The sequence below is a fragment of the Ambystoma mexicanum genome, chromosome 11 (assembly GCF_040938575.1).
Source record: "Ambystoma mexicanum isolate Mex_15411 chromosome 11, UKY_AmexF1_1, whole genome shotgun sequence".
NCBI classification, from domain to species: Eukaryota; Metazoa; Chordata; class Amphibia; order Caudata; family Ambystomatidae; genus Ambystoma; species Ambystoma mexicanum.
In genome coordinates this window covers 992,639,444-992,664,068 of record NC_090934.1, presented here as the reverse complement: position 1 = coordinate 992,664,068, position 24,625 = coordinate 992,639,444, and the positions used below count along the sequence as shown (strand labels likewise).

General features: G+C 44.0%; 1 protein-coding gene across 5 annotated transcripts in view; it reads left to right on the top strand.

Moving 5' to 3' along the window:
* The window catches only part of ARNT2 (aryl hydrocarbon receptor nuclear translocator 2), an 861,066-nt gene that overhangs the window by 233,857 nt on the left and 602,584 nt on the right, over positions 1-24,625 (top strand). For 3 of the 5 annotated variants that reach the window (XM_069624172.1, XM_069624171.1, XM_069624170.1), the window contains exon 5: positions 23,566-23,625. The exons of the other annotated variants lie outside the window; for them this stretch is intronic. In XM_069624172.1, the coding sequence (XP_069480273.1) occupies positions 23,566-23,625 (60 nt within the window). The remainder of the gene's footprint in view (positions 1-23,565; positions 23,626-24,625) is intronic. 5 annotated transcript variants of the gene reach the window in all.

The following is a 24,625-nucleotide window of genomic DNA, read 5'->3' as shown; positions in this document are numbered from 1 at the left end:
AATGTGTAAAGCGATTCATGGCAGGCAAGCACATGATCAGGAGAAAACGGGAGTAAACAGTGTATAACGGCGCACTTACATGAGTCGCCCTTTGAAGGAGGTGCCCACGTGCGAGGCATCCTTATCCGGTTATGTTGTCATTCTGTTAACAATATTCTTCTGTTTTTCTCCTATTAAATCACTCGTGGAAGTTCCAGGCCATTCGTATAGTATTCCGAGTTCTTCTACTGAGTCGGAAGTGAGTCCGAAAAGGCATTTTTCAATGACTCCTGCTGTAATCTTTATTCATTCACTGCTTGGCCTAATGGCCAATGGCCCATTCCTATAATGCTGAAGCACGCTGCCAAAAGGATGTTGAGCTGGTGTAGGCTTGGCATAGTCCATAAATGGCATCTGGCGAATGTAGCAGCTCAAGACCATATGTCCAATTCTTCACACATGCAATCCAATTAATACAAATCTCTCATTAAAAAAAAGTAAAATGCATAAAACAAATGATAAAATGATAACACAGCAAAACAATACACATACATAAAATGCCAACATAATATGTAAAAACAACTGGATTTATAATCTCAATAAATCGGTCAGATTTGACAAAACAAATCTAGAGTCAAGGCAATTAAAAGGCATGTATCCGCTTTCTTCAGGCATTCAGTAAAAAGTTAGACCTTGAATAAATAACTGTAGTAAAAAGGGTGGTTTGTACATAAAGTAAGGTTTCTCTTGTATTTCTGATCACCAAGTACAACAATGGGACAAGACCAAATGTCAAGATAATGAAGAACCTTTTTCGCTGCAAAACTTGCAATATTCTGAGATATTTGTTAGGGCTGTGAGGATTAGAATATTTAATTATAACTTGTTGAAAGTTTTTAATCAAATAATTGTTTACACCAATATGTACTTGTATCTTTGAACCGCTTCCAATTTTGGTCTCCACTGGTTTCAATAATGTCCCAAATTGCCTTTCTATACGGGATTACATCTTAACCATTCTGCAAATGGAGCAAAAACATTAACATCTTTAAATGTGCATCATGCTTGATAAATTCCACGTCCAACTCCAGGTGTATGAGAATAAATGGAGTGCGTAGTGGGAGCTGCAACATTTGCTTAAACAATCTGTTCTTGCCATGCTCCAGCTTCCAGGGCAGGACTTGGGCCAAGAGTTCTGCACCATATGAGTGAACTGGAGCTTTATATGCTTCAATTGCTGGAATGGTAGTTCTGTCTCTAGCATTTACTCATCGATTTAAAGTAACTCCAGCTCGTCCTCTTAGGTTAAAGATGCTTTGAATAAGATGTGAATCGCATGAGATCTGTTCTGATTACCTAGGTTTAAGGTTTACCAAGATCATTTTGGGATACACTCATTATGAGCCTTGATAAGTTTTCCCGGTCTTCATGTTCAGTCCCTGGGCTCTGCATAAAATATCTCAAATGCTTGCAATATTTTTTGGAGACCCATTGGGGACTTTTATAATAGCCACATCATCAGCATAAAGAAGTATAAAGAAGTATGCCCACATTCCTACTCTCGCCCGCCCCTCAAATAGAGTGCACCTGCTTCCAGGATTTAATTATGAATTCTTAAGCCATTGATGAATAATACAATCGGGAGGACCAGGATACAGGCCTGGCACACCCATGTTCAGTTTGCACCGGCTAGATATGCTTTCTCATTGACCTCATCTTAAAATCTTCATGTTAGCCTGACTGGTGCAACCCGACAGTAACCATTTAATAACAGGGGGGACAAAACGTTCTGGCAATGCTTACATTGAGGAACAAATAATCAAGGAAAAGGGAGAGAAAGCCATTGCAGTGGCTATGCACGAACATGTCAAAACACCACCACGCTTTTTTTCTACACCCAGAAAACCACCAGTAAAATGACAAGTGTGAAGCATAGCCAACTAATATTTGGAGGCTATTGGTGGACAGTTGTACAGACCAGAGCAAAAGTAGACTTTGAAAGAAATGCTGGTGGGATAGAAAGCAAGACTGTTTTATTATTTACCTATCGTCCAAAAGGCAGGAATCGAGGATTTTATTAAGTGTGTTACAATGGGATTTGTGTGACTTTTCCAGTCCAGTTCCGAAAAAGAACCCGAATAGATCTGTCAGCAACCAGTGACAAAGATGCTAAAGATACATCCACTTAACATATTTTGCAAGATGCAAGTTGTGCCCACCTATATGAAAGGCACGCTGAATGGTGAACATATTGACCATTGAAGCCAAAGCAGAGATGCCAAGTCAATGTGGTTGAGCGGGGAGGATAAGAAGCCGCTGAAGGCATAGACCAGAGAGCAAGGTATGGTAACAAAATCACAGAAAATATGTTCCCTTCATAGCTATTGACTATTAGAAAAAGATTTCTTAAGGGAGAAGTTGGTGAAGGCAGAGAGGATATCTCAGGACAGCATGTTTGTTTTGAAAGCAAGATAGCGCAGAGGAACGCAGGTTTGAATCCGGGTCCTGCGCTTAGAGACTGGTCTCCAGAATCAAGCATGTAATAAAAGATTAATTAAAGGCCAGGCTACGTCCTTGCCAGTTAAAGTGGAATAAAATGACTTTCGGAGGGGGCTTTGTTTCCGATTTTTGAGTTCAAAGACAAGTGATGTGTGTAGGTAAATTGCCAATGTTCTTTGATGGAGCATCCAAAGGGAGTTAAGAAAAATGTTGGACTTGTGCTGCAAGGATCAAGTGCTGCCTGTGTCATCCCTTTAAAGGTTTTCAGAACATCAATCTCAAACATGCTGAGGTTTTTGGAGTAGGGTTAGGAAAGCAAGAAGGGCTTACACGCACGCACGCACGGGGATTTACCAGTACAGCATAATGTCAAGAGTCCTATATAATTGAATCCATAGCCATTAGTTACTGCCAATAGTGGAGGCACATAGGCAATACTTTCAGATGTCTGTTCAGCCTCAATGCTATTTGGGTGGGCTGCTACCCTATGCCAAAGAAACAGGATATCATGGGCAGGTTGGGAAATGCGGAGTCCATAACCACCTTTTACTTTGAAGGCAGAGTGCTGCAGGATATCCGTGCACCTGGAACTGCATGCGCTAATGGCATTTGTTACCCCACAGGATGCCTTCCAGTAACCTGTTGGTATTTGGATGAACAGTGGAGGAACCGAATATGATGTTGGACTGTGTGCCAGACCTTTTACAGTCAATAGTTTTGTCGGTGTGTGTGGGGAGCGAAGAACACACCATGATGACATTCACTTCTATCGCATACACTAGATCATAATGGTCTGTCTAGTCCGTGTAGTATTTTACATAGTACTTAAGGGTGAGTACAAATACCTTTCAAACAGAACACAAGCCTCTCCCGTATGTGCTGCAAGCAGGGAGGGTGATTCAATAATGGCAGTCTGGCTCCGCATATGTCAAAGTTACAGGAGTATGTGTACTGGATGTAGGACATTTCAGGCAGAGTGAACGTGCTAGTGAAGTGTTTGATTGGTTGATTGTGAAGGACACGATGACTAGGAGGTTGAGCGAAATGTTGCGTTGAGGGATGCTTCGTGTGCTGTGGTTATCCGTTTCTGAACCGAGTTGGGTGGCTGTCATGGAACACGATCAGTTTCTAATAATAATCTGTGTCTGTGAATAGGGTTTGGCTAATGCAAAGGTTGATCTCGGTAATGTCAGCCATACATGAAAGTGAGTAAAGCATCCACAAAGGTGGGTGTTGCGGGATATACATTTGTACACCTCATTTGTGATAGGCCTACGTGGGTGCAGGTGGAACTTGAGGGGCATGTCAGGGGTACTTGCAGCAAAACAATAGTAGTAGAGCAATACGGGTGGCTCATGCAACTGGCATATATGGTAGAAAACAATTTAGGGCCACCATTACATTAACCCTCCCATGCACCCTGTATGCATCATTTGGTTTCAACAGAGCACCTTGTGTATTTTCCTAGTTGTTTGCCCCAGAAACAGCTTTTCCAAGTGGTCAAACGAAAATACCTTATACCTTTATATAAAAAACCGAATGGTTGAAATGCTCCGGATGTACCAAAATGACATACAGCTGAAAATGCCAAACATTTTAACCATTCGGTTTTCATTATAGCCAACAAGGGAAGTGGAGGGTTAGAGGGGTGTCCCCCGCACCCTTGTTCACTGTAATGGAATCGAGGGTGGCAGGGGTGTCCTCTGCATCCAAAACAAAGTTTTGGAAAAGAAAAGGACCCTGCAGCGCCGGTTCCCATGGGAAATGGTGCTACAGGGACTCGGCGGCACACATCGAAAGTGTGCCGCCAAAAGTTAAGTAAGGGGGTGGGGTAGCGGGGTGTAGAACGGCCGTGTAGTAGTGGGGTGCTTACTTCGAATACACACATTTAGACTGCACGATTTTCGAAATAATCACGTACATCCTTTTCCAAGTTGCCAAGTGTAGTGCTGGCACCTCTCTCTAGGTAACTGCAATCTGGGCCACTTCACTGCATGTTCGGCTGTCATTTTTTTGTGATGGGGTTGAAGCAACATATACCCCATCCCTTGCCTTCAAGCCATCCACCACTTTTCTATATATATATATATATATATATATATATATATATATATATTGCCTTCCCCTTACACCAGTTGCATTAGTGACGTGCCTGTTCAGCTGTGTTGTTGTGCCTCAAACTACTTCAATGCATGTACTTGCCGTCGGACACTTTCAGTACTTACTGTGTGTGACGCATGTCTGCATCAACGTACACCTGTTCCAAGCAGTCTTGCCTTTTCACTAAAATCTTTTATTCAGTCACCCAGTACTGCATCATTTTTCCAGAGGAGAGCCACTGAGTCATTTATTAAGACCACCAGTACCCCATTATTCCAGATAGGCTACTGCAAAACTATTTCAGAGGTCAGTCAATGTACCATTATTCCTGTGATTAGGCACCACCCCATATTTCTAGAGCTCAGTGTCCCTCTGTGTCCCTGCCCCTTTATTCAAGAGAGAGAGCACCACTGCAGCAATATTTCAGGGGTTGTTTAATGCTTCATTACTGAAGAAGTCAGTCGCTGCACTATTGTTTCAGTGGCCATGATCACTTCGACACTAATCTAGAGGTCTGAGGCCCTTCACAGTTGCATTTTTATTCCAGAACTCGGTCACTGCAACTTGTTTTTTTTTTTACAGGGGTCATTTCTTGCACCATTATCCAAAAGGTAATTTCTCGCACCATGATTTCATTGGTCTGACACAGCACCAGCATTCTAGTGCAAAGCTGATGCACTGGAGTGCTATTTTAGAGGCCAGCCGCTTTAATGTATTATGGAAGGCAATTACTGCACCATCATTCTGGAGTATGAAATCCCTACACAGTTACTCCAGATATCGGTTACTGCATCAATATGACTCGATGACCAACTTGGTTCTGAAACCAAACTTTGCAAAGACTTCGATGCTTCTTCACTTTTGGGTTCCCCCTTCTGTCATGACATCACAAGGTGAACAATGATGGTCTGGAGAATGTTACTGAGCTTTGCCAGTGGCTTTTGATTCATTCAGAATCCTCCATACAGCTTTCTTAGACATTGCACACACTAGAACATACAAAATTGGCAAGTAGGCATTCTTATGCTTTTTTCCCCAGTTGTGAAATGCCTTACTGTGTCTGCTGGTTACCTTATTTCCTTTCATTGTGCAATCTCTGAAAAACGAATATGTTCTCTGTTTACATAATGAATAATGGCCTTAGGAACCAACTCTGGACTCCCACCTCATTCAGCTGTGAAATGACTAGTCCCACTCTCCTCTTGCTACTTCTTTCCCCTTTCTTTCTCCCTGTCCCCCTCATTGGGGTGCCCTTGTTTATTCCCAACTCCCGTTTACTAGTTATCTGCAAACCTCTCCACTGCCCTTGTAGTTGTATTCACGGTGTATAAATACCATTAATAAAATAACTAACAATATTATCCAGTCATCCGTCACTGCACAGTTATTTCAGAGGTAGTAGCCTGAATCATATTTGCAGAGGTCATTGCCCTCTTAATCACTACTCTGATTAAAGCCAGTAGCAATGTTTACTAACATGTTCTGAAGCTTCTGACATCAAAGTTCATGTACTGGTCACTGTGATGAGCTGCTGTGCTTTGAATTGTGGAGCATATTATGGGAAAGGTCTGTAAACTTCAAGTTATCTTTCGCTGTACCACTATTTTGTAGGCAGCATTGTGATAGAATGCCACAAATAACGAAGTCAAGAGGCATATGCAAAGAGGTATTCTTATTGACAACTTGACGAGAAGGAAGGATCGTGTTTCCTTAAGGAGGGTCGCTCCTTCCCTGTCACTTAGACATAGGGTAAAGGGGACCCTAAATGGTCTGTTGCAATGGATCCAGGTGTGAACCGGAGTGAGTGCTGGCAAGTCTGAACCAATTCTGCTAAACCCCTGATAGATGAGGTGGCGAGTAACCACCCACTCGCCTGCATAATAATTGAAAATTACTGACTAAATGCCTTCATGGGGTCTCGGGAGCGTGGAATACTTGCAAGAACCTTCCTGTTTCAAATACCACACAGACAAAAGAAACTGACCTGAGGAAGGAGTGATCACGAAAGATGTGCCAACCGGGGGATAGTGCTATTGACTTGTGACAGATCTAGGCCGAGGATCACCGGTCTAGGCTATGACCGGCTGGGTAAATGTCTGCTAGAACATGGCCAGAGGGAGCTATTAAATGGCCCAGTGAGGGGCAGTGTCAGCTACTCTGGTTGGCAGAGAAAGAGAAACTACACCGATTGTCCTGTGATACTTTTAGATGGACACCTTGAGATCCCATTAGGGTTCAATGTAGAAAAGATCGGAAAAGCGTGTGAGCTCATGCTGGCCCCCTGAAAAAGAAGCAAAAACATTGCTATTATCCAAGGTGTGTCATCAGAGGCCTTGTAAAACCGGTAACCGAGAAAGACCGTCTCCTTATGGGAGCTTGGACTGCAAGATTTTCTAAGTATTGAAAGTCCGTTTTAGAGCAAGGCATAGAGGGCTACACTAACTGTGACTGCAGTGGCGAACACAGAGGGAGTGCCATTTTGCAATGGCAAAAGGGTGTGCATTTTATAGTCCGGAGGGTAAGTGTTCTACTGAGTCACGCCCGCGGCAATTCCCATAAGTGCTTTGGCTCTGATAGAAAGATGGTGTAGGGAACCCTGAGTGTTGGGGATATGTCTGTTGTTGCTCCCTTCCCCACAGCACACACCTAAACTCATTGGGAGGGGCTGGAAATCTGAAATTGCAACCTAATATTGTGACTACTGAAATTGCAAAGGCATGGTGGGGAACTCTATGACCCACGACCACCCCACTCGCCTCACTGCTCCAGGTGTTATTGTAGCTCGGGCTGATAGTTTGGTATGAATGGCAGAAGTAGGGGCTGGTTGGTTATTAGGATATTTTGGTTGTCTGCAGATTCAACTCTTAGAAGAAACGGATGTAATATATTCCTTGCTGTGGTATAGTTTGAGGAGATTGCAAATAATGCAGCTATATTGAAGTGGACTTTATTGGGTTCCTGGCTGAACTATATGCAGCCTTGGAAAGTGGACGATTTAGAAACTTGGTTGGAGTGTCCAGAGAATGGCTAGTTTTTTTAATGTGCTGAAAGCTCACTGCATAATATTGATCTCTGACCTAAAGAAAATAGATGCTCGGCTGCAGAGTAGATAATAGAGAGGCTGAACAAGGTTTTCCTTGGAGGCCTGATAAACAGCTACCGATGTGGTGAAGGAAAGACTGGTTAAAGAAATTGGGAATGTTTTCAGTGACAAGGGAGTTTATAGTTGAACCTGTTAATACTTGAGGAAGGGTGAACGGCACTAGATATTATAAGGACAAGCAAAGGGTGCTCGTGGAGGAAAGTATTGTGTGCTCCTTCTCGTTCTGCATCACCCTCATCGGTTGATAAAAGGATGTTCATGTGTTTTTGCCACAGCTGTTTTGACCGTTGCTATTTTAACTGTGGTGTTTTTCATGGTGGCAGTTTTTGGCGATTTTTCTTTATTTTTTATTTTATTTTTTGACTTTTTTTGGGGTTCCCCTACTAGCCCACCACTTCACCTTGCCACCCATCACCCAAAATTCCCTGTTCCAAACCCACAACATAGAGATAAATTGCCAAAAATGATTGCTGCAAAAACACCACGTTTAAAATAGCCGCGCTGAAAGCAACCGTGCAAAAAACACTGTAACGAGATAAAGGGTTTGTGGTCTAGATGGGGTTATAATGTCCTATTATTATCGTTGAAGTTGGAGCGGAGATGTACCAGCTTATCACCGATGGTGGAATTTGCCACAAAAGGTTGAAGTTGGAGCGGGCTACGTCTTCCTTCTTCGATAGTAAACTGTTAGGAAACAACTTGCTTGAAGGAAGCATTGTCAGTAAAAGGAGTCCAAATGATATGTTCTGTTATTAGAATTGTATCGTGCACCACTGCTATTTGCGTAGGCCCCACGCACTCTAGCGAATCTGGAAGAGATATAGTGGATAGGTTTGGTTAGTGCTTTGTGTTGATGCTGTCATTTGGAAGCACCTGGACCTCTGCGTGCATGAAATATTTCTAGGTGCGATATCAAACAATCATTCGGGTCTCTGTGTCCATAAGAGGCACCTCATGCTTGCCGTGTGGGCATGCCTTGGCCAGGAGCTGGGCGAGTCTGGTGGTGCGTAGAGTTTTGTGTTTGGAGTCTGTGGAGATGGTCTTTTAAAAACAGTGTGTGGGTTGCTAGTTTGTGTGTGCATGTGATGAGCAAGGGGTAGAAATTGAAGGTTGGTTATTATGGCTCGTGGTTTTCCTGACAGCTTTTCTTAGTGAGTGCAAACGCATGGCGCCACTATTGGTTGCAGTGTAGTAAATGGTGTTGAGCTTCTTTGTGGTTGTTGCGGTCTGACTCGTGCTGCATTTTTTTATATTGAAGGGTGAAGTGTTCTTAGCAATGCCGAAGGTAGTGTATTCAAGTCATTTGCAACTATATCTGAGTTGCGTGAACTGGGTTGGAACTGGGCAGCCAGGAGCCGGTATGCCACTTATGTCTGGGTATATTTTCCATTGATTTATTAAAAATCCAGCTTTTATTTTTTTCCTGGATTTCAAGTGGTCCTGTAATGTGCAGATTTCTCTTGATGGCATGTTTAAAGTTTTGGCAGCCAAAGTGGAGAAGGCGGAGCCTCCGTATCTTTCTCAGCAGAATCTCCTGGTTTCTGTTAGCACATAATTTCTGGATCTTGAGCAATCTCTTATTATTTGCTATTGAGATTTTGCTTGGCATAGATTCTGCAGAAAGACCTTGCAGGTCTTTGTGGGTGATGCAGACTTCCCAAAATGAAGATGGTATCTTTTTTTTGGACTGGTAGCTAATTCAATGTTGTTAGGGGGTGGTGGTGTACATTTCTTCTTGTTGATTCTTAGTAATGGTCTAGCCACTGTGTTTTGTATCTGTTGTAAGTTTTCGTGAGGTAATCCGGGATACTAATATAATTGCTGTTGGCATTATCGATTCTAGAGAGAATTGACTGCCAGCTTTCTGTGTGGGAAAGCGACATAGCACATTATTATTCGGACTGATTGAGCAAAGATGATCAAAGCGCTTTTTGACTATTGTGTGTACTTGGGGTCTCAATGTGAGGCTGTTTCCATGGTATGCAGAGAAATTGGTTTCCTGTATGTTTCTCAGTAGCTTAGTTTAGTTTTCGCTTTACTGCATTGGACCCATAGCAAGCTATATGGGTGGCGTTATTATCAGTGTAGAGCATTGCCTAAACCTGTTCATGATCTAAATAAGAGGCAATTCGAGCAATTACAGCACAATTCTCGACCACAAATCTCTGCTTCCCTCATGCTTGAGTGAAAGATGCCACAGAAGTACAGAATCAGTTACTCATCTTTTCTTTTCTACTGGTTTTCTGGAAGACCGGTAAGGGGCCCATAGATGTGGTACATGAAGGAATGGTTCATGCTCACTTTGCTTTTGATGTTTGGTTTACGGAATGAAGAGGGTTTAGATCCTCAGAGTAAAAAGATGGAATGTATGCAGTGGGTTATGAAGTACCTACCTTTAAGGGCTGAAACCTGTATGGAGCAGACATAATTGAGCAATTAAAGCTAGTCTTGTGCTCAATATCCCAATCAATTGTGAATAGAATAGAATTTCAGTGACTTCTAACACTCTACTTTGAGTTAACCAAAAAAACAGTGGACAGTAATTGTGCGTGATTGAGTTGCTTGTTGAGCAGAACTCACTTCGTTGGAAATAAACTACAGTAGAATTAGGGCTTGTGATAAAATCAATACCAAAATGTAAATTCTGCGCAAAGAAAGGAGTACATGCTACAAAAAGGTAAAGCACGTGAAAGCTAAAAATATGGTTATATTGCAGTAATTTGGGCACTTTGCTGCAACCCACCATGTTATGTTAGAGGAACCAATGTGGTTCACCCAGGAGAATTAGAAAGGGCCCTCTTTGCTGTTCCTCCTGTGATGACATGTCTTAACATAGCTGCCAAGACATCTGTCTTTGCGACTGGTAAAAGCATGCTTGCATTTGCATCAGATTTTATTTTTTCATGACAAATGTAAGGAGGGACCCCCGAATTCTTCCTACAAAATAAAAAAATATGTTTGGACCGAGGTAAAGAAATTAAACCAGTCCTGTTACTTAATATAGATGTGAAGCTTGCCTTTCTCAGTTGCCTTTCTCTGCAAAAAGATACAAAGATGGGAGTAAAAGTCCCACACAAGTTGTTCCTATTTGCTAATCGCGTGCTCTTAAAGTAGGCCTAACACCACAGATTTCTTTTTTTTTGTGGAATGTTAGAATGTCTTGACTGTTCTATTTTAGGACAAACTTCACAGAATCATCCTGCTTGCTTATTTCTCTTACAGATGACACCAGAGAGAAGTTTTGATTTGTGTGGTTACTGACAAAATCAAGTGTCCAAAAGTCTGAGTATAGCCAGCGCTAGTTTAACATTTTGCGCATGACCATTCACTCTTTTAGCAAGCATTTCGATTTGTTTTACAGCAGTTTGGCAAGCTCACACTGTCAAGACCCCTTAGGCCACTATTTCCCCCATTTGATGAAACTGACAGGAGCTCAGACCTGGTTCCGCTTCTTTTTCTATTTGCTCCTCAACAAACAATGCTTACCTCGCTTTATCATGGGAGATTTACAGAGTGCTAGGATTGCTGTGACCTCTCTCTGCCCAGAAGTTTCCTTCTTCTGACTTTCCTTCATAATTCCCCTGGTACAGTTTACACACCTCTCCTTAAGGCCCTTAGCGTCTGCCAAATTCAACTTCTCTTTTCTTTCTATAGAAATGGCTCCCCCCACCCTGAAGTATGTTTGACTGGTGATGAGGCTTAGCACGGCGTGTCTGGGGGCGTACCGAGTCTGGCTGTAGATGTACAGAACATGGCCAAGGAAGTGACGAACATAAGTGATTGTTGCTTGGGTGTGAAGAATGTAGCTGGCAGTGGTGTGATCGGCTGCTGGTTTGCGTAGTAGTAGTTGGCTGTGGGGTGCAGAGCATGGATATCAGTGTGCATATCATGGCAGTTGGTGTGTAGAGTATAGCAGAGCGCATGCACTTTGTTTGTGAGGGTGGGCAGAATGCATTTGGTGCAGGGTATGGCTAAAGAAGTGACTATCTGACAGGCTGCATGGTTTTGAACGTGTAACTTCTGCAAGGTGTTTGCTGATAGGTCAATATAGATTCGGCTCCCGTATTCAAGTCGGGGGATGAGGACAGCAATAACAAGTGCAGACCTGTAGGCAGTTTGAAGGAGTCCTCTCATGACCCGTATGTGATGGAAGAAGGCTACCTCTTACTGCATTAACCTGAGTCGAAAACAAAACCTCAGCAGCAAATAAAACCTTCAAGTTATGGACAAGTTATGTGGGATATGGTGTAGGGATGAGATGGAGGGGACGGGGGAGGGATGGACGTCTGGTGGGAATTGCAGAAAGTTGAGATTTTTTACACAGCGATGTTTCATTTCTGTATTTTTTTCTTTTTTTCTTCCTGTTTCAGTGCTGCTCCTATTGCCTCAAAGCCATGGTTCACAATGGCAGCACTAGGTGGTTTGAAGGGGTACTGCCAAATGACTCTGCATGGATATTTGATGGGTGTGTTGTGTGTTCTGTGGGATCAGCGGGCCTCCTCTTAATTCTTTGTGGTGGCTCTACAGCGAAATGGAGCCTATCTCTGGGAACATTTCCACCATTGCTCCATGCTCTGCTCCATCGTACACCTAGCGTGACTTTATGCATTGATAGACACCCTTTTGTTTACTCTTGTGAACTGGATATCTTCATCCAGATTTTATTAGCAGAGCAATACGTTTTCTACACTTACCGAATGTTCTCAGGATCAGGGCCATTGGCAGCCTATGCGGGGTGGGTTGGGGGTTGGTACTATGGATGCTCTGTTGGAACTTCCACTGGACACAGCTTTGCAAGCTTTTTGAATGTGTGTCTTGTCCATTGAAAATGATTGTACATGTGCTGTGATGGTGTGCTGTTTCCCCACCTCTACACTGCTATTCTACATTGTGTGGCATTCTTCTAAGCACGTGTGTTGTATGTATGTTTGTGTGTTAGTGGAAGCTAGTCTTTTTCACACAAAGAACATGGACTATAGTTATATAACAATTGTGCACCTTACTGGAGTTAATGAAGCAGAGATGTTTCTGACATGATGCATGTATGGAGTGTTTTATCTATTTATTTATCATAAATGTATATTGGTGCTTAATCCTTACGTGTTCCAATTGTCAGCAGACAATGGAGCTGAGGTGCAGTTCAGGACGAATACCTGCGCCAGGTCGCACATTATGGTCAAGGTAAAGGAAGGATTAGAACCAAGGTTACCTGAGACCACAGTCAACAACACTAAGCCGCCTCTCTACAAAAAGGAAGTCCAGGCTCGGACTGACCTATAGGGCAGTAGGGCAATGCCCGAATCAATAATGCAAAATAGTGTGGGCCAGTTTGTTTTCCCCCTCTTTGCCCTCTAGGTCTGGTCATCTTTGTTTACACCTTTCGTTATGGAAAGGACTCCTTTTAGGTTCTGCCCTAAGTGTAGGGTCAGAAACCCGTGGAAAGACGGGCACAAAATGTGTAATTCTTTTCTCCCCTTAGATCATGACAAGAAGCGGTGTGCGGCTTGTAAACTCCTTCGGCCTAAGACCTTTAAGGAGCGCCATGTAAAGTGGTGGGCCGCGTACAGTATGTCGCGGGCGGAACCCTCTTCCTCCCCCGCCTCGCCACACCCATTGAAAGTTATGGGGGCACCTTCGATGACCAAACATCTGTTGCGGATGTTATAGACCTCGAGGCGGACACTTATAGGTCCGCCACGCCCGTCCCGACCCTTCAAGGCCTGACGCTAGTCTCGCTTCAGGGACAACACCAGGCGACAGGCGCGTACAAAGAACGCATCACACTAAACACACAACCCCTCCACCTATTTCGACGGGTACATTGAAAAAGGTGAAAGCGCCAGCAGGGCCGTTGAAAATTTCGGCGGATTCCTCTGATCGTTCAGATCAGCAGCCTTCCCCCGCATCCGCAGCAGCGTTTTGCTACTGGGCATTTCAAAGCAAACAAGGGCGCTACCCCTAAATCAGGTTTACACGTCGAAGCGCAGACTTTCGACGCTCCGATGGTCCCTAAAGGCCTGGTAGGCCCAAAATCTACGACTAGGCCTCAAGGCGAGAAACCTACCGCTAGGCCCTCTAACGCCGTGGTAGGCGGTAAATCTACCAATAGACCCTCAGACCCACTAACTCAAGCCGATTCGGTGGTGATTGAACACAGTATCGCAAGAATTACTTCGGCGGTTGGGCTGATACCTACTCCATCGAAAAACATGGGGCAGGTCGCCGGCAAATCTATAGATACGCCATGGTGCCCCGATTCTCGCCAGACATACGAGGACAGTCAGGAGCCTCTTTCCAATACTCTGAGCGACATATTTCGACAAGAGGCGGAAGACAACGTTTTTCCACCTGTAGGCCCTTCTGGTACCTCTAAGTGGACAAGGGAGAAATTTGAAGGGTGCATGGATCGTCTTGAAAAAATTATCAATTTTTCTGACATCCTTCCCCGAAAAGATCTCGTGGAGAACCTAATCTTAAATTGGCTTCACGTTTCCAAGAAGATCAGCCCTCGGTCCCCATCCATCATAAAGACATCGTCCAGATGGATACTTATCAGGACATTTACAGTGAAGAGGAAGACCCTTCCTTCCTGCAGGGCTACAATGAGGACCAGGCGGATGCCACGGACAATTGGGAATAAACCCAGCAAGTGGAGACGGACCCATGGACGCTCCCCCAACAAGATCAGGACACTGATGTTCTGTGCCTGGATTTTCCTCTGTCCACCCCGGCTCGCCAGGCCTCGCCTGTAGACAACCAAATGGCCTTCAATGCCATTTTAAGGAAGGCAGGAGATCGCTTCCAAATCACTACTCAAGAAGCCGTACCCGAGCAGGACTTTGTGGAGGACATTCTCAAGGAGAAAACCCCCCTCAAGCCAGGCCATTTCCCTCCTAAATTCTGTTAAAAGAAGTTTGGCCCCTTCCCTGGTGTCGCCAGCTCAGACCCGGCCAGTGAACCCAAGAGTGGAAAAGCTATTTTGGCCAGCTCCTTCGGAGCCTCAATACGTTAAAGGGCACGCCACCCCTGACTCCTTGGTAGTGACTACCACGCGGAAATGGGCAGGAGTACCCCTTGCTACGGGGGAGGCGCCTCCGGATAAAGAATCCAAGAGGTTGCATGCCTTGGGTAAGCGGGTTACCTTGGCTGCTGCATATACCACACGCATAGCGAATAACACTACGCTGCTGGTGAGTTATGCAGACGCTCAATGGAACCTAGTACAGGAAGGTCTCCGGTAAGTCCCAGAACCCAAAACAAGAAGTGGATGTTCCCAACGTGGGGAACTCCCGTCCCCTGCACACTGTCTAAGATCTGTCAAAACAGACCAATAATTTTTAACCATATGGTGTCTGATATACAAAACACCATGTGTAGTTAATGCTCTTCAAATGTATTTATATACTGTTCATCAAAAATAATTGAAATGGAATTCTTTCATAAGTATTAATAAACCAAAACTTTCATGATTAACACAAGAGCTTCAATTTAATTCATCATTTGATGGCCCAACGCGTTTCGAGTATTCACTCTTCATCAGGGGCAAAATTCACAATTTTCAAAGTTTCTACAAAAGCAAAAACAAATTACGGAAGAAAGTATTAATGAATAATATTCTAAAACTTAAACAAATCTACTGTGCAACAACAGTTTGTGTCAATCAAAACAATATACATCTTCAAACCAAGCATGATAAATGCATGATATGGGTAACATCTATGTAGTGCTTCAATATTGGCATCAACATTGTTATCAACCTAATGATGTACATTTTAGATTAAATTAGTGAATTCAACACTCCAATCGGTCCAGAAAACTAAGGACTATTTATTTAAACCAAACCTGTAGAGAAGTGTATGATTAAAAGATGTGAAGAGAAGTGAATTCTGCTGACCTTGTGTTTAGGATGTATTTTTCAAACTGTTATAGAACATTTTCTTAAAAAGGATGAAAAACATCCGGCATCATATGTGGAAGGGGCTATCACCCAGGGAATACAGGATACTACCTGTAAAAAATAGTAATCGGGGATATTAAGGTCTGAATACGCACAAATAACAAAAAGAAATTTATGTTCAAAAGAAGGTGCTAACCTTATTAGGTGTATATGCCACATGACACTCCAGCCACTGCAGTAGTTTCCAAAAGGAATGTATATCAAGCCTGTACTCTATTTCTATGAGTGATCAAAAAGACTCCACATCAGCGAACTGCATGGGCGGGAAGAAAGAGTATACAAAAAGTACTTAGTCTCATGGTGTAATGGACCGGGTCTACAGTAACCCAGAATATAAATCAATTCAAGACGTACTTATTTACACGAAAAAGAAGTCGCTCCGCAGAACACGCGAAGATTCAGAGGAGCAGGTGCCGCAGCTGCTGGATGTAAAGGTTTTTATCGTTGTCCACTTAATATAGCGTCATTAGGGTGACGATTGCGCGTCCTACGTCACACGCGTCATAGCGTGATCCCCTTGACGCGAGCTGACGTCATTGTGCACATGCGTCGTGCAATTGTCCGGTAATTCGCATGATTGAGATGAAAGACGTGGCCACGTCAGAATTATGTGTCAGAAGTACATGAGCGTGATGACAGCTAAAGTTCTCATATACTATTGTAAGGAGAAGTGGAACGCATACAAATGCATTCCGATCCGGTCGAGATCGAGTGCCCAAATAAATTTAGCCAAACAGAAATGTAGGGATACGGCAGGGGCGTTGCTAGGGGGGGGCTTAGGGGGCTATAGCCCCTGATCTTTTGGTTGTAGCCCCGGATAGAATCTCAGGAGCTACAGCCAAAAGACTAGCTAGCCCCCAGTCTCAACAGTTCCGACATCAGTTTAGCCCCGGGTCTTTTTCAGACCTAGCAACTCCCCTGGGATACGGTTCAACAAAATCTGTGAGTGTAATCATAGTAGGTGTTACTTACACAAATGGGAAAAATAACTCAGAAGTAGTAGAAAGTGAAGGAGTGGAATCTATATCCTACGAAAGATGGTCATGGACATATAATATAATCTATTGTTATTGTCAAAAATTAATGTTAACCTCAAATGATAAAATGTTCACTCTGTTGCTGTTCCATCTATGGATTCACAATCTGATACATGACATACACATCTGTATATATACAGTACTTGAATATTCATAGTAAGCAACTCCTATGTAGTAATGACTTCTGATACAATATTCAACTAATTTAACAGTATCTGGTAAATATGGTAAAAACTGATGGAAACTGCTAAATAGAGGAATGGTAGCTGTTTTATAGAAAAGGTCCCAGATAGTAGTCTTCATTAATCCCTAGTGGGTTAAGAGAGTCAAGGCGATGGATCCAGTATAATTTTCTTTGAGATAATCTCTTTTGTAGATCTCCTCCCAGAAACTGTTGGGTCCAGGCTTCTCACCATTGTGGCCGAAGGCAGGCAAGTAAACTAGAATATAATAAAGAACACTCTGGACACTGCTGTGACAGCAGGCAGGTCTCTGGCCCAAGACACTTTACTTAAGCAGCCCGCTTGGCTTCGTAACTCAGGTTTCAAGCGTGAGACACAGGCCGCTCTCAACAAAACACTGAAGAAACTAACCTCTTCAGAAAGGCGGTCGATGAGGCCCTGGAAACGGCCAAAAAGAACATGAGACTCTTAAGTCTGCAACAGATTACTCAAAACCTTCCACGCAAAGGGGAGGTAATTCTCGTCGGTCCTTTTGAGGGCAGTGCCGTGCAAGTCAGAACAACTATAGCACAGGAAACTTTAATGCTGGACAAACATCAGGAAGCCATGCATACTACCCACCAAGGGGTCAGCGACGCGACAAAGCCAGAGGTAGAGGACCCAATCCTAGAGGAGCCGCAGCCTCTGGTCAGAAATGACCATCAGATCCAGATCCCCTCCCATGTCACCCCAGTCGGGGGACGCTTAACATCTCTCATCAGGGCATGGGAGGGGGTAACTTCAGACCAGTGGTTCATAAAGACGGTCGCCCACTGGTACTGCGTGGAATTCGCCCGACCTCCACAGTTCAGACAACCGCGTTCACGATGCCTGTCACCGGACCATCTGGAGATCCTAATTCAAGAGGTGGAAGCGCTGCTGGGAAAGGACGCCATAGAAGCCGTCCCTATTCTTCAGGTAAACAAGGGTATTTATTCAGTGTACTTCCTTGTACTTCCTTGTACACAAAAAGGACCCCACCATGCGCCCTGTTATCGACCTGTGCCCAGCGAACAAGTTCATAAAACCTCAAAAGTTCTGTATGGTAAAGCTACAGGAGGTGATCCCACTGTTGAAACAGGGGGACTATATGGCAACATTGAACATGAAAGATGCATACTTTCATATTTCAATGTTGCCAGCGCACAGGAAATATCTAAGGTTCATGATAGAGGACAGGCATTACCAATTCAAGGTGCTCCCCTTCGGCACCGCCTCGGTGCCAAGGGTGTTTACAAATGTCGTAGCAGTAGCACACCTGCGCAGACTATCCATCCCGGTTTACCCTTACCTCGACGACTGGCTCATAACAGGGGACTCTTGCGACACATGTTTTTTGAACATCCAAAATACCGTAGACCTTCTGTTCAGTCTGGGTTTCTCTATCAACAAGAAAAACTCCAGTCTAGTCCCCAGTCAAATAAAACCATTTCTGGGAGCTCTAATCCGGATGAAAGACGGCCTCGTCTTCCCCTCCAATGAGAGGGTTCAGAACATGCTTTTTCGGATCCCTCAATATGTAGCCAGTCAGGAAGTGACGTTGCACAAAGCCATGCGTTTGCTAGGAATGATGGCGTAATGCATATACTTGGTTCCCCACGCGCGGCTGCACATGTGTCCCATGCAAGAGTGGCTCAACAGCCAGTGGTGTCAGGCCAGCGGACAATGGGAAGATCTGGTAGTTGTCTCACCAGCCCTCGTTCTCTCACTGCAGTGGTGGTCAAGGGAAAACCTCTTGAAGAGGAAAACCTACACCACCCCTGCAGTGGAAGCCACTCTCACGACAGACGCATCTCTCACAGGGTAGGGGGCTCACCTGCTTCAGCAGACAGCACATGGAGTGTGGTCCCCACAAGATGCGTCCAACCATATAAATTTACTGGAGCTATTAGCCGTGTTCAAGGCATTAAAGGCCTTTCAGATGCAACTACAAGGGAAGACAGTGCTGATTCTAACAGAACAAACCGGGGGGCACTCACTCTCCAGGGTTATCCAAGCTGTCCCAAAACATTTGGATGTGGGCTCTCAAACACAAAATGTCTGTTGTCCCAACATGTTCCAGGGGAACTCAATCTTCTGGCAGTTGTGCTCAGCAGAGATTTTTCTCTGCCCATAGAATACAAATGGCACCTGCACGAAGACATCGTGTCCAACGTCTTCGCAGAATGGGGCTTCCGAGAGATCCACCTGTTCGCGACTCATGAGAATGCCCAATGCCAAGACTACGCCCCCAGGTACCCCCAGAACTCCTCCCCGGAGAACGGTCTCTGGATAACATGGTCAGCGAAATTTGTCTATGCTTTTCCCCGGACTCCCCTCCTCAACTAGATAGTGCACAAGATGCACCAGGAACCAGTTACCATGATACTGGTGGGCACCATGTGGGCCTGCCAACCCTGGTTCACTCATCTAATGGAAATGTCTCTCTCCCCACCAGTAAAACTACCCTGCCCATACAACATGTTGTCTCATGACAGGGGGGAGACCCTACACCCATGCCCACAAACTCTGAATTTAGCAGCCTGGCTCCTGAGGTCATAGAGTTTGGACACCTACAGCTCCCTCAGAGGTGCATGGACATAATAAGGGAAGCTAGAAAACCTAACGCCCGTTATTGCTATGCCAGCAAATGGAAATATTTTGTCACCTGGTGTAATACCAAGGGCGTCAATCCCATTGATTGCTAACCCACACACATTGTGCTGTACCTAACCCATTTGTTGGACACAGGGTTGGCCTTCAATTCCCTAAATGTTCATCTGGCTGCTTTTTCATCCTACACCACATCGCAACAAAAGGTGTTGTGGTGGAAGATACCGGTGATTAAGGCCTTTATAGAAGGGGTTAAGAGGATTTATCCTCCCATTTCTCACCCAGCTCCTGGATGGGATCTAAATGTGGTTTTAACCAGGCTCTTGGCATCTCCCTTTGAGCCAATGCATAAAGCAAGTGTAAAAGACCCCTTTGTTACAGTCCACAGGGATAAGGTAGTTCTGCGCACTCATCCCAGATTTGTGCCGAAATTCATCTCGAAGTTCCATGTGAACCAATCGATTCAACTACCTACCTTTTTCCAGAATCCCACTAGCATGGCCGAAAGAAGCCTACACACAAACTAGATGTGGCAGGGCAGTCATGTTCTACCTGGAAAGAACGAAACCACTGAGAAAAACAAACCAATTTTTCGTTTTTCGTTTCAGTGCCAGCTGGTAGAGAGGGGGATCCTGTCTCTAAATCAGCTATCTCAAGGTGGATTGTCAAATGCATCGCAGTATGTTAAACTCTTGCTAAGAGAGAATGCCCTTCAAGCCTAGCCTGGAGCACATTCTACTCGGGGCACTGGGGCTTCCATAGCATTCATTGCAAATGTTTCCCTAGAGTCCATTTGCAAAGGGGCAACCTGGAGTTCTGTACACACCTTTACAAAACACTATTGCCTAGACGCTCATTCTAGGTCTGATTCTCAGGTGGGTCAAGCAGTACTAAGACATCTTTTCTCTACTGTTCCTTTTCACAATCCACCTCCAACTCCGGGTACTGCTCGCTAGTCTATGCACAGCATGTGATTCTAAGCAGATTAACAAGCATCAGAAGACATGCATTACTTACCGTAATAGCATTTCTGCTGATTGTATCTGCTTAGATTCACATGCGCCCTCCCTACTTCCCCACTCGGGGTGGAAGGAACATAGACGTCTTACTATTTTCTCTCTTCATGTACTCACTCACAATAGCCTTGGGCTCCCTCACAGCAGAAAAAATACAATCGGATGGACCTCGGCGCGTGAGGGATTTTGGGTACACTACACGTCACGATAGGGATATTGTTACAGACACGCCTGAACACCTGATGGACTACCCACAGGAAAAAGACATATACAAACTAATTTGATTGTGTTACAGGTACTTTCATTCAATGACCCTACTTGGGGCTTATTGCTGAAATACCCGTTTTTGCTGGTTTGGGGTCTCCCCCCCACCACGCTCCAAGGAGATTGACTTCCTCAAACTTATAAGATGCTTTTATAGCATGTTGGTAGATTCCAGGTTATTTCTGACCATGAAGAGGAGAGCAATAGGGCCCCTGAAAAAGATGCTGTGGGTTAATCGGTTCTTCGATAAATGAGGAACGCATGTCTGTCATTGGAAAGAATTCCATTGACAGACCGGGAGTCTTAATCGTGGATTGAAGTTCCCAATTCACTCCAGATGCCCAAATACTGCAGACAGCTAGTGTTCACATCATTTCCACTCATTAATTTTGAGGAGTGTACAGTTCTTGTGTATTGGGTCATGCTTACAGGGCCCTGCTAATTGTGAGTTATTTCCTCTGTGGCAATGTTAGGTTGGATGCATTACATGCTTTTGTTTTCATTCCATGCCTTAGTCTTTTCTTCTTTATAATGTTGTGTTCATTGAAACTGGGTGCACAGTTAGTTCTAGGGTTTTAAGGATTTGAGGTATGTGGTTCTTCAAACTGGAGTTTGATGTAGCCTCACACTGGGTTGGAATGGCTAGAACAGTCCTTCTGTCTGGTCTTAAGTGTTTCATGAGCTAGAATATAATGTTTTTTTTGTCTTGGATATCTTAGGCAGAAAACACGTTTGTGCTATTTTTAATTTATTTATGTACCTTTGCAGACTTCCCTAAAGTTTTATTGAGAAGCATAGGGGCTTCTGCATTTTTTGCCATTCATATCCCATGTTTATCAACAGACTGTAAAGCAGGTTATTTCCAGCTCAAAGTATTGAAAAAAGTGCTGCCTATGATCCCGGCCCCTCTTCGTCCTCCGGTGTGGCAGCTATGGTGCTTACCCGGTTGGACTATTGTAATTCCCTCTACCTGGCGCAGCTGAAGGGGCTGGTCCAGTGATTGCAACGTTTGCAAAATCTTGCAGCTAGCGTGGTTACAAGTATGCCCTATGGGGGGGGTCACTTTTCACCCGTGCTTTGGGCCCTACATTGGATCCCGGTGATGCGACGTATCGGGTTTAAAGCGCTATGTATAGTCCACCGGGCGCTGCACAATCAGGGGGCGGAGTAACTTTGTATGAAGTTTACTCGCTATTGCCCTACATGCTGGCTGCGCTCTGCCTCTTCTGACTTGCTTTGTGTGCCCTTGTTCCACCGTGTGCGGATTGGGGGACAAGCTTTTTCCATAGCAGCAGCTCAGCTATGGAATGAGCTTCCGCTGGACATAAAACAACTATCTAATCATCTGGCCTTCCGAAAGGCTGTAAAACATATTTGTTTTAGGTGGAGGGGTGTTTTCTGTCTGGTCGCGTGCCTTGCCCCCTAGCACCAAGATACCTTAGGGTGATCGTGTGCTCTATAAATTCTCTTAACATAACAGACTACCTTAAAAATTATCACATTCATTGTCATTGTAACCTCATTGTTTTGAAACCCAGTGATCTCATTTCAGGTTTCAATCGGATTGAATTTACTCAGTTCATGCGAGACCTATGTTATAGGAGCAAATGCAGCAGATTGTAGAGTCCATATTGAATCTGAGCTATAGGAGAAGATAAAGGTAATTGTGTATTCACCATAAAGCATGCCCTACAGGCGTGGATGCTAGATTGTAGAATCACTTGAAACTTGAGCAATGGGAGTGGAAAAAGGGTTGCATGACTTCTGAGCTTTGCATAGATGCAGGAAATTGAGGAATTCATTTAAGATTATAAACACTGAATTATAGGGTCCATGTGAGGTCTGAGCTGTTGGAGTTCAGACCGATTAGACCTTTCTCATAAGATCGAAGTTATGGGAGCCTGCTAAAAGCATTGTGAACTATACATTACACCTGAGCCATAGAGACCGAGGGGGTGTAGAATCTATGTGGGACCTGAGCTACACGTGCAGATGTAAGGGATTGTAAAGCCAGTGTGAGACCTAAGTCTCAGTGGTGGATGTAGTGGATTGCAGTGATCAAGTGAATTTAGGCTGCAGGAGCGGGCACATTGAATGAAGTTGTTCTTTACTACATGAAAACTACATAGCAGTGAATGCGTGGGCTTGTACCTACTATGTGGGGCCTATCCTAAGTGACCTGCTAGGTAGATGGAACAGCTACATGTTTGAATTGGTTTGCTTTCAAAGGTTTTACTTCATATAGAGTTTCTAGAAGAGTGTACCTTGATTTAATGCCTTGAAATCATAAGGATTGGCCTCTGGCTTGACCATGCTTAACTTACATAACCTAAAGCATGTGGAGGGCCTATGGGATAATCCATGTGAGGCATGGGTTACAGGAGGCTCTTATCTTTTCCACGTGTATTTTCAAAATTACTATTGTAAACGTTTAATTTGGAATTTGATATGGCAACACTGATCTAGCACAGTATCTCAAATGTTTCTTATTTTAAAGTAATGTCGTATCTTATAGTAACCTCTCTGCCTTAGAACATGTTAAATGAAAGACTAACAATCATGTGCACACACGCTCTGGTTTGTAATTGGATGTGGGGGATTGTAGGATCCACCAGTGACCCAGTTGTTGACCATTTCTCAAGCTTGTGTCCATGTCTGCTAGCCCCATGCCCTCCTGTCTGAGCCTTTTAATGCCTTGTTGATGCTGTACTGCGCACACCCTGTGAGTGCCCGTTTTTGTTTGTGTTCCCTTTGGCCACATGTACTGACTGCTGCCTTTCTTCTGTACCCTTTGCAGGTATGATGATGAGGATGAGGAGGAGGCTCACGTTCCTGGGGTTAAGGAGAGGTTTGCCAGGTATGGGTGTTTTGCGATGATATCCTACAGAGGGAGGGGCCAGGTCCGAGGCCTAGGTTGCAGCCTCAGACAACTGGGGCTTTGTTTCCAGGTGGGGGAAGCCAAGTCCTGTGTACATCAGGCCATTAAGGTAGGAACAAGCACTCTGAACGTAAGTTGCCACTGTGTTAAATCTTTAATTGATGGATGTCTTTAATTGGATGAAGCAGCCAGATGTGTAACTCGGTGTAAATGACGTTGATACTGACTGGTATGGATAACCTGTTGACTGTAGGTGTGTGTGTCTCTTGCAGTTAATGATGTCATGAACATAATGGGATATCTGTTATCACCAGTGACTGTGTGTGACTGTAAAAGTGCATTTTGTATGCCTCGTTACAGCAGTGTTTTTGTATAATAGCATTGTGTGTGAAATGTGGTTGTTTGTGTGAAACACTGTCATTGCAGTACTCATGAGTATTGCAAATCGTTTTGTCATTTGTCATGCAAGTTCATTTTTGCAGCCTGACTGCTTCAAGCCCCCTTTCTCCAGTTTCCTGTGATGACCTGGCTAAAGAATGGTAAACCTTTCTTTCTAATCCCAGTCGTACTAAGTTGAATTGTTCTATGTCGGTGCACTCGAACCCCATCTTTGGCTAAAGGTTAATTTACAAGTGGTAATATTGTAGGATAACCCTTGCAGAAGCTGTGCACTCTTGCTTTTTAAATATTTGAAGTATGCTTCATCACTGTGCGTTCCCAAAATGTTTCAATTTAGTTATATTGCTTCAACATATCTTAATTCAAATATATAGCTTGTACGATTCTTTGCTTATCTCACCAACCCATGCACACATTAAATGTTTCGATCATTGCCTTCATTAAATGTTTTCCTATAAAAGGACAGTTTTTGACCAATACACATGGCATTACAAAAATAGTTATTTAATTTAACCACGATCGACATTAACTCTGGAACAGATCTATCTCGCGTGTCTGAACTCAGCCCTCGTGTCTTCTC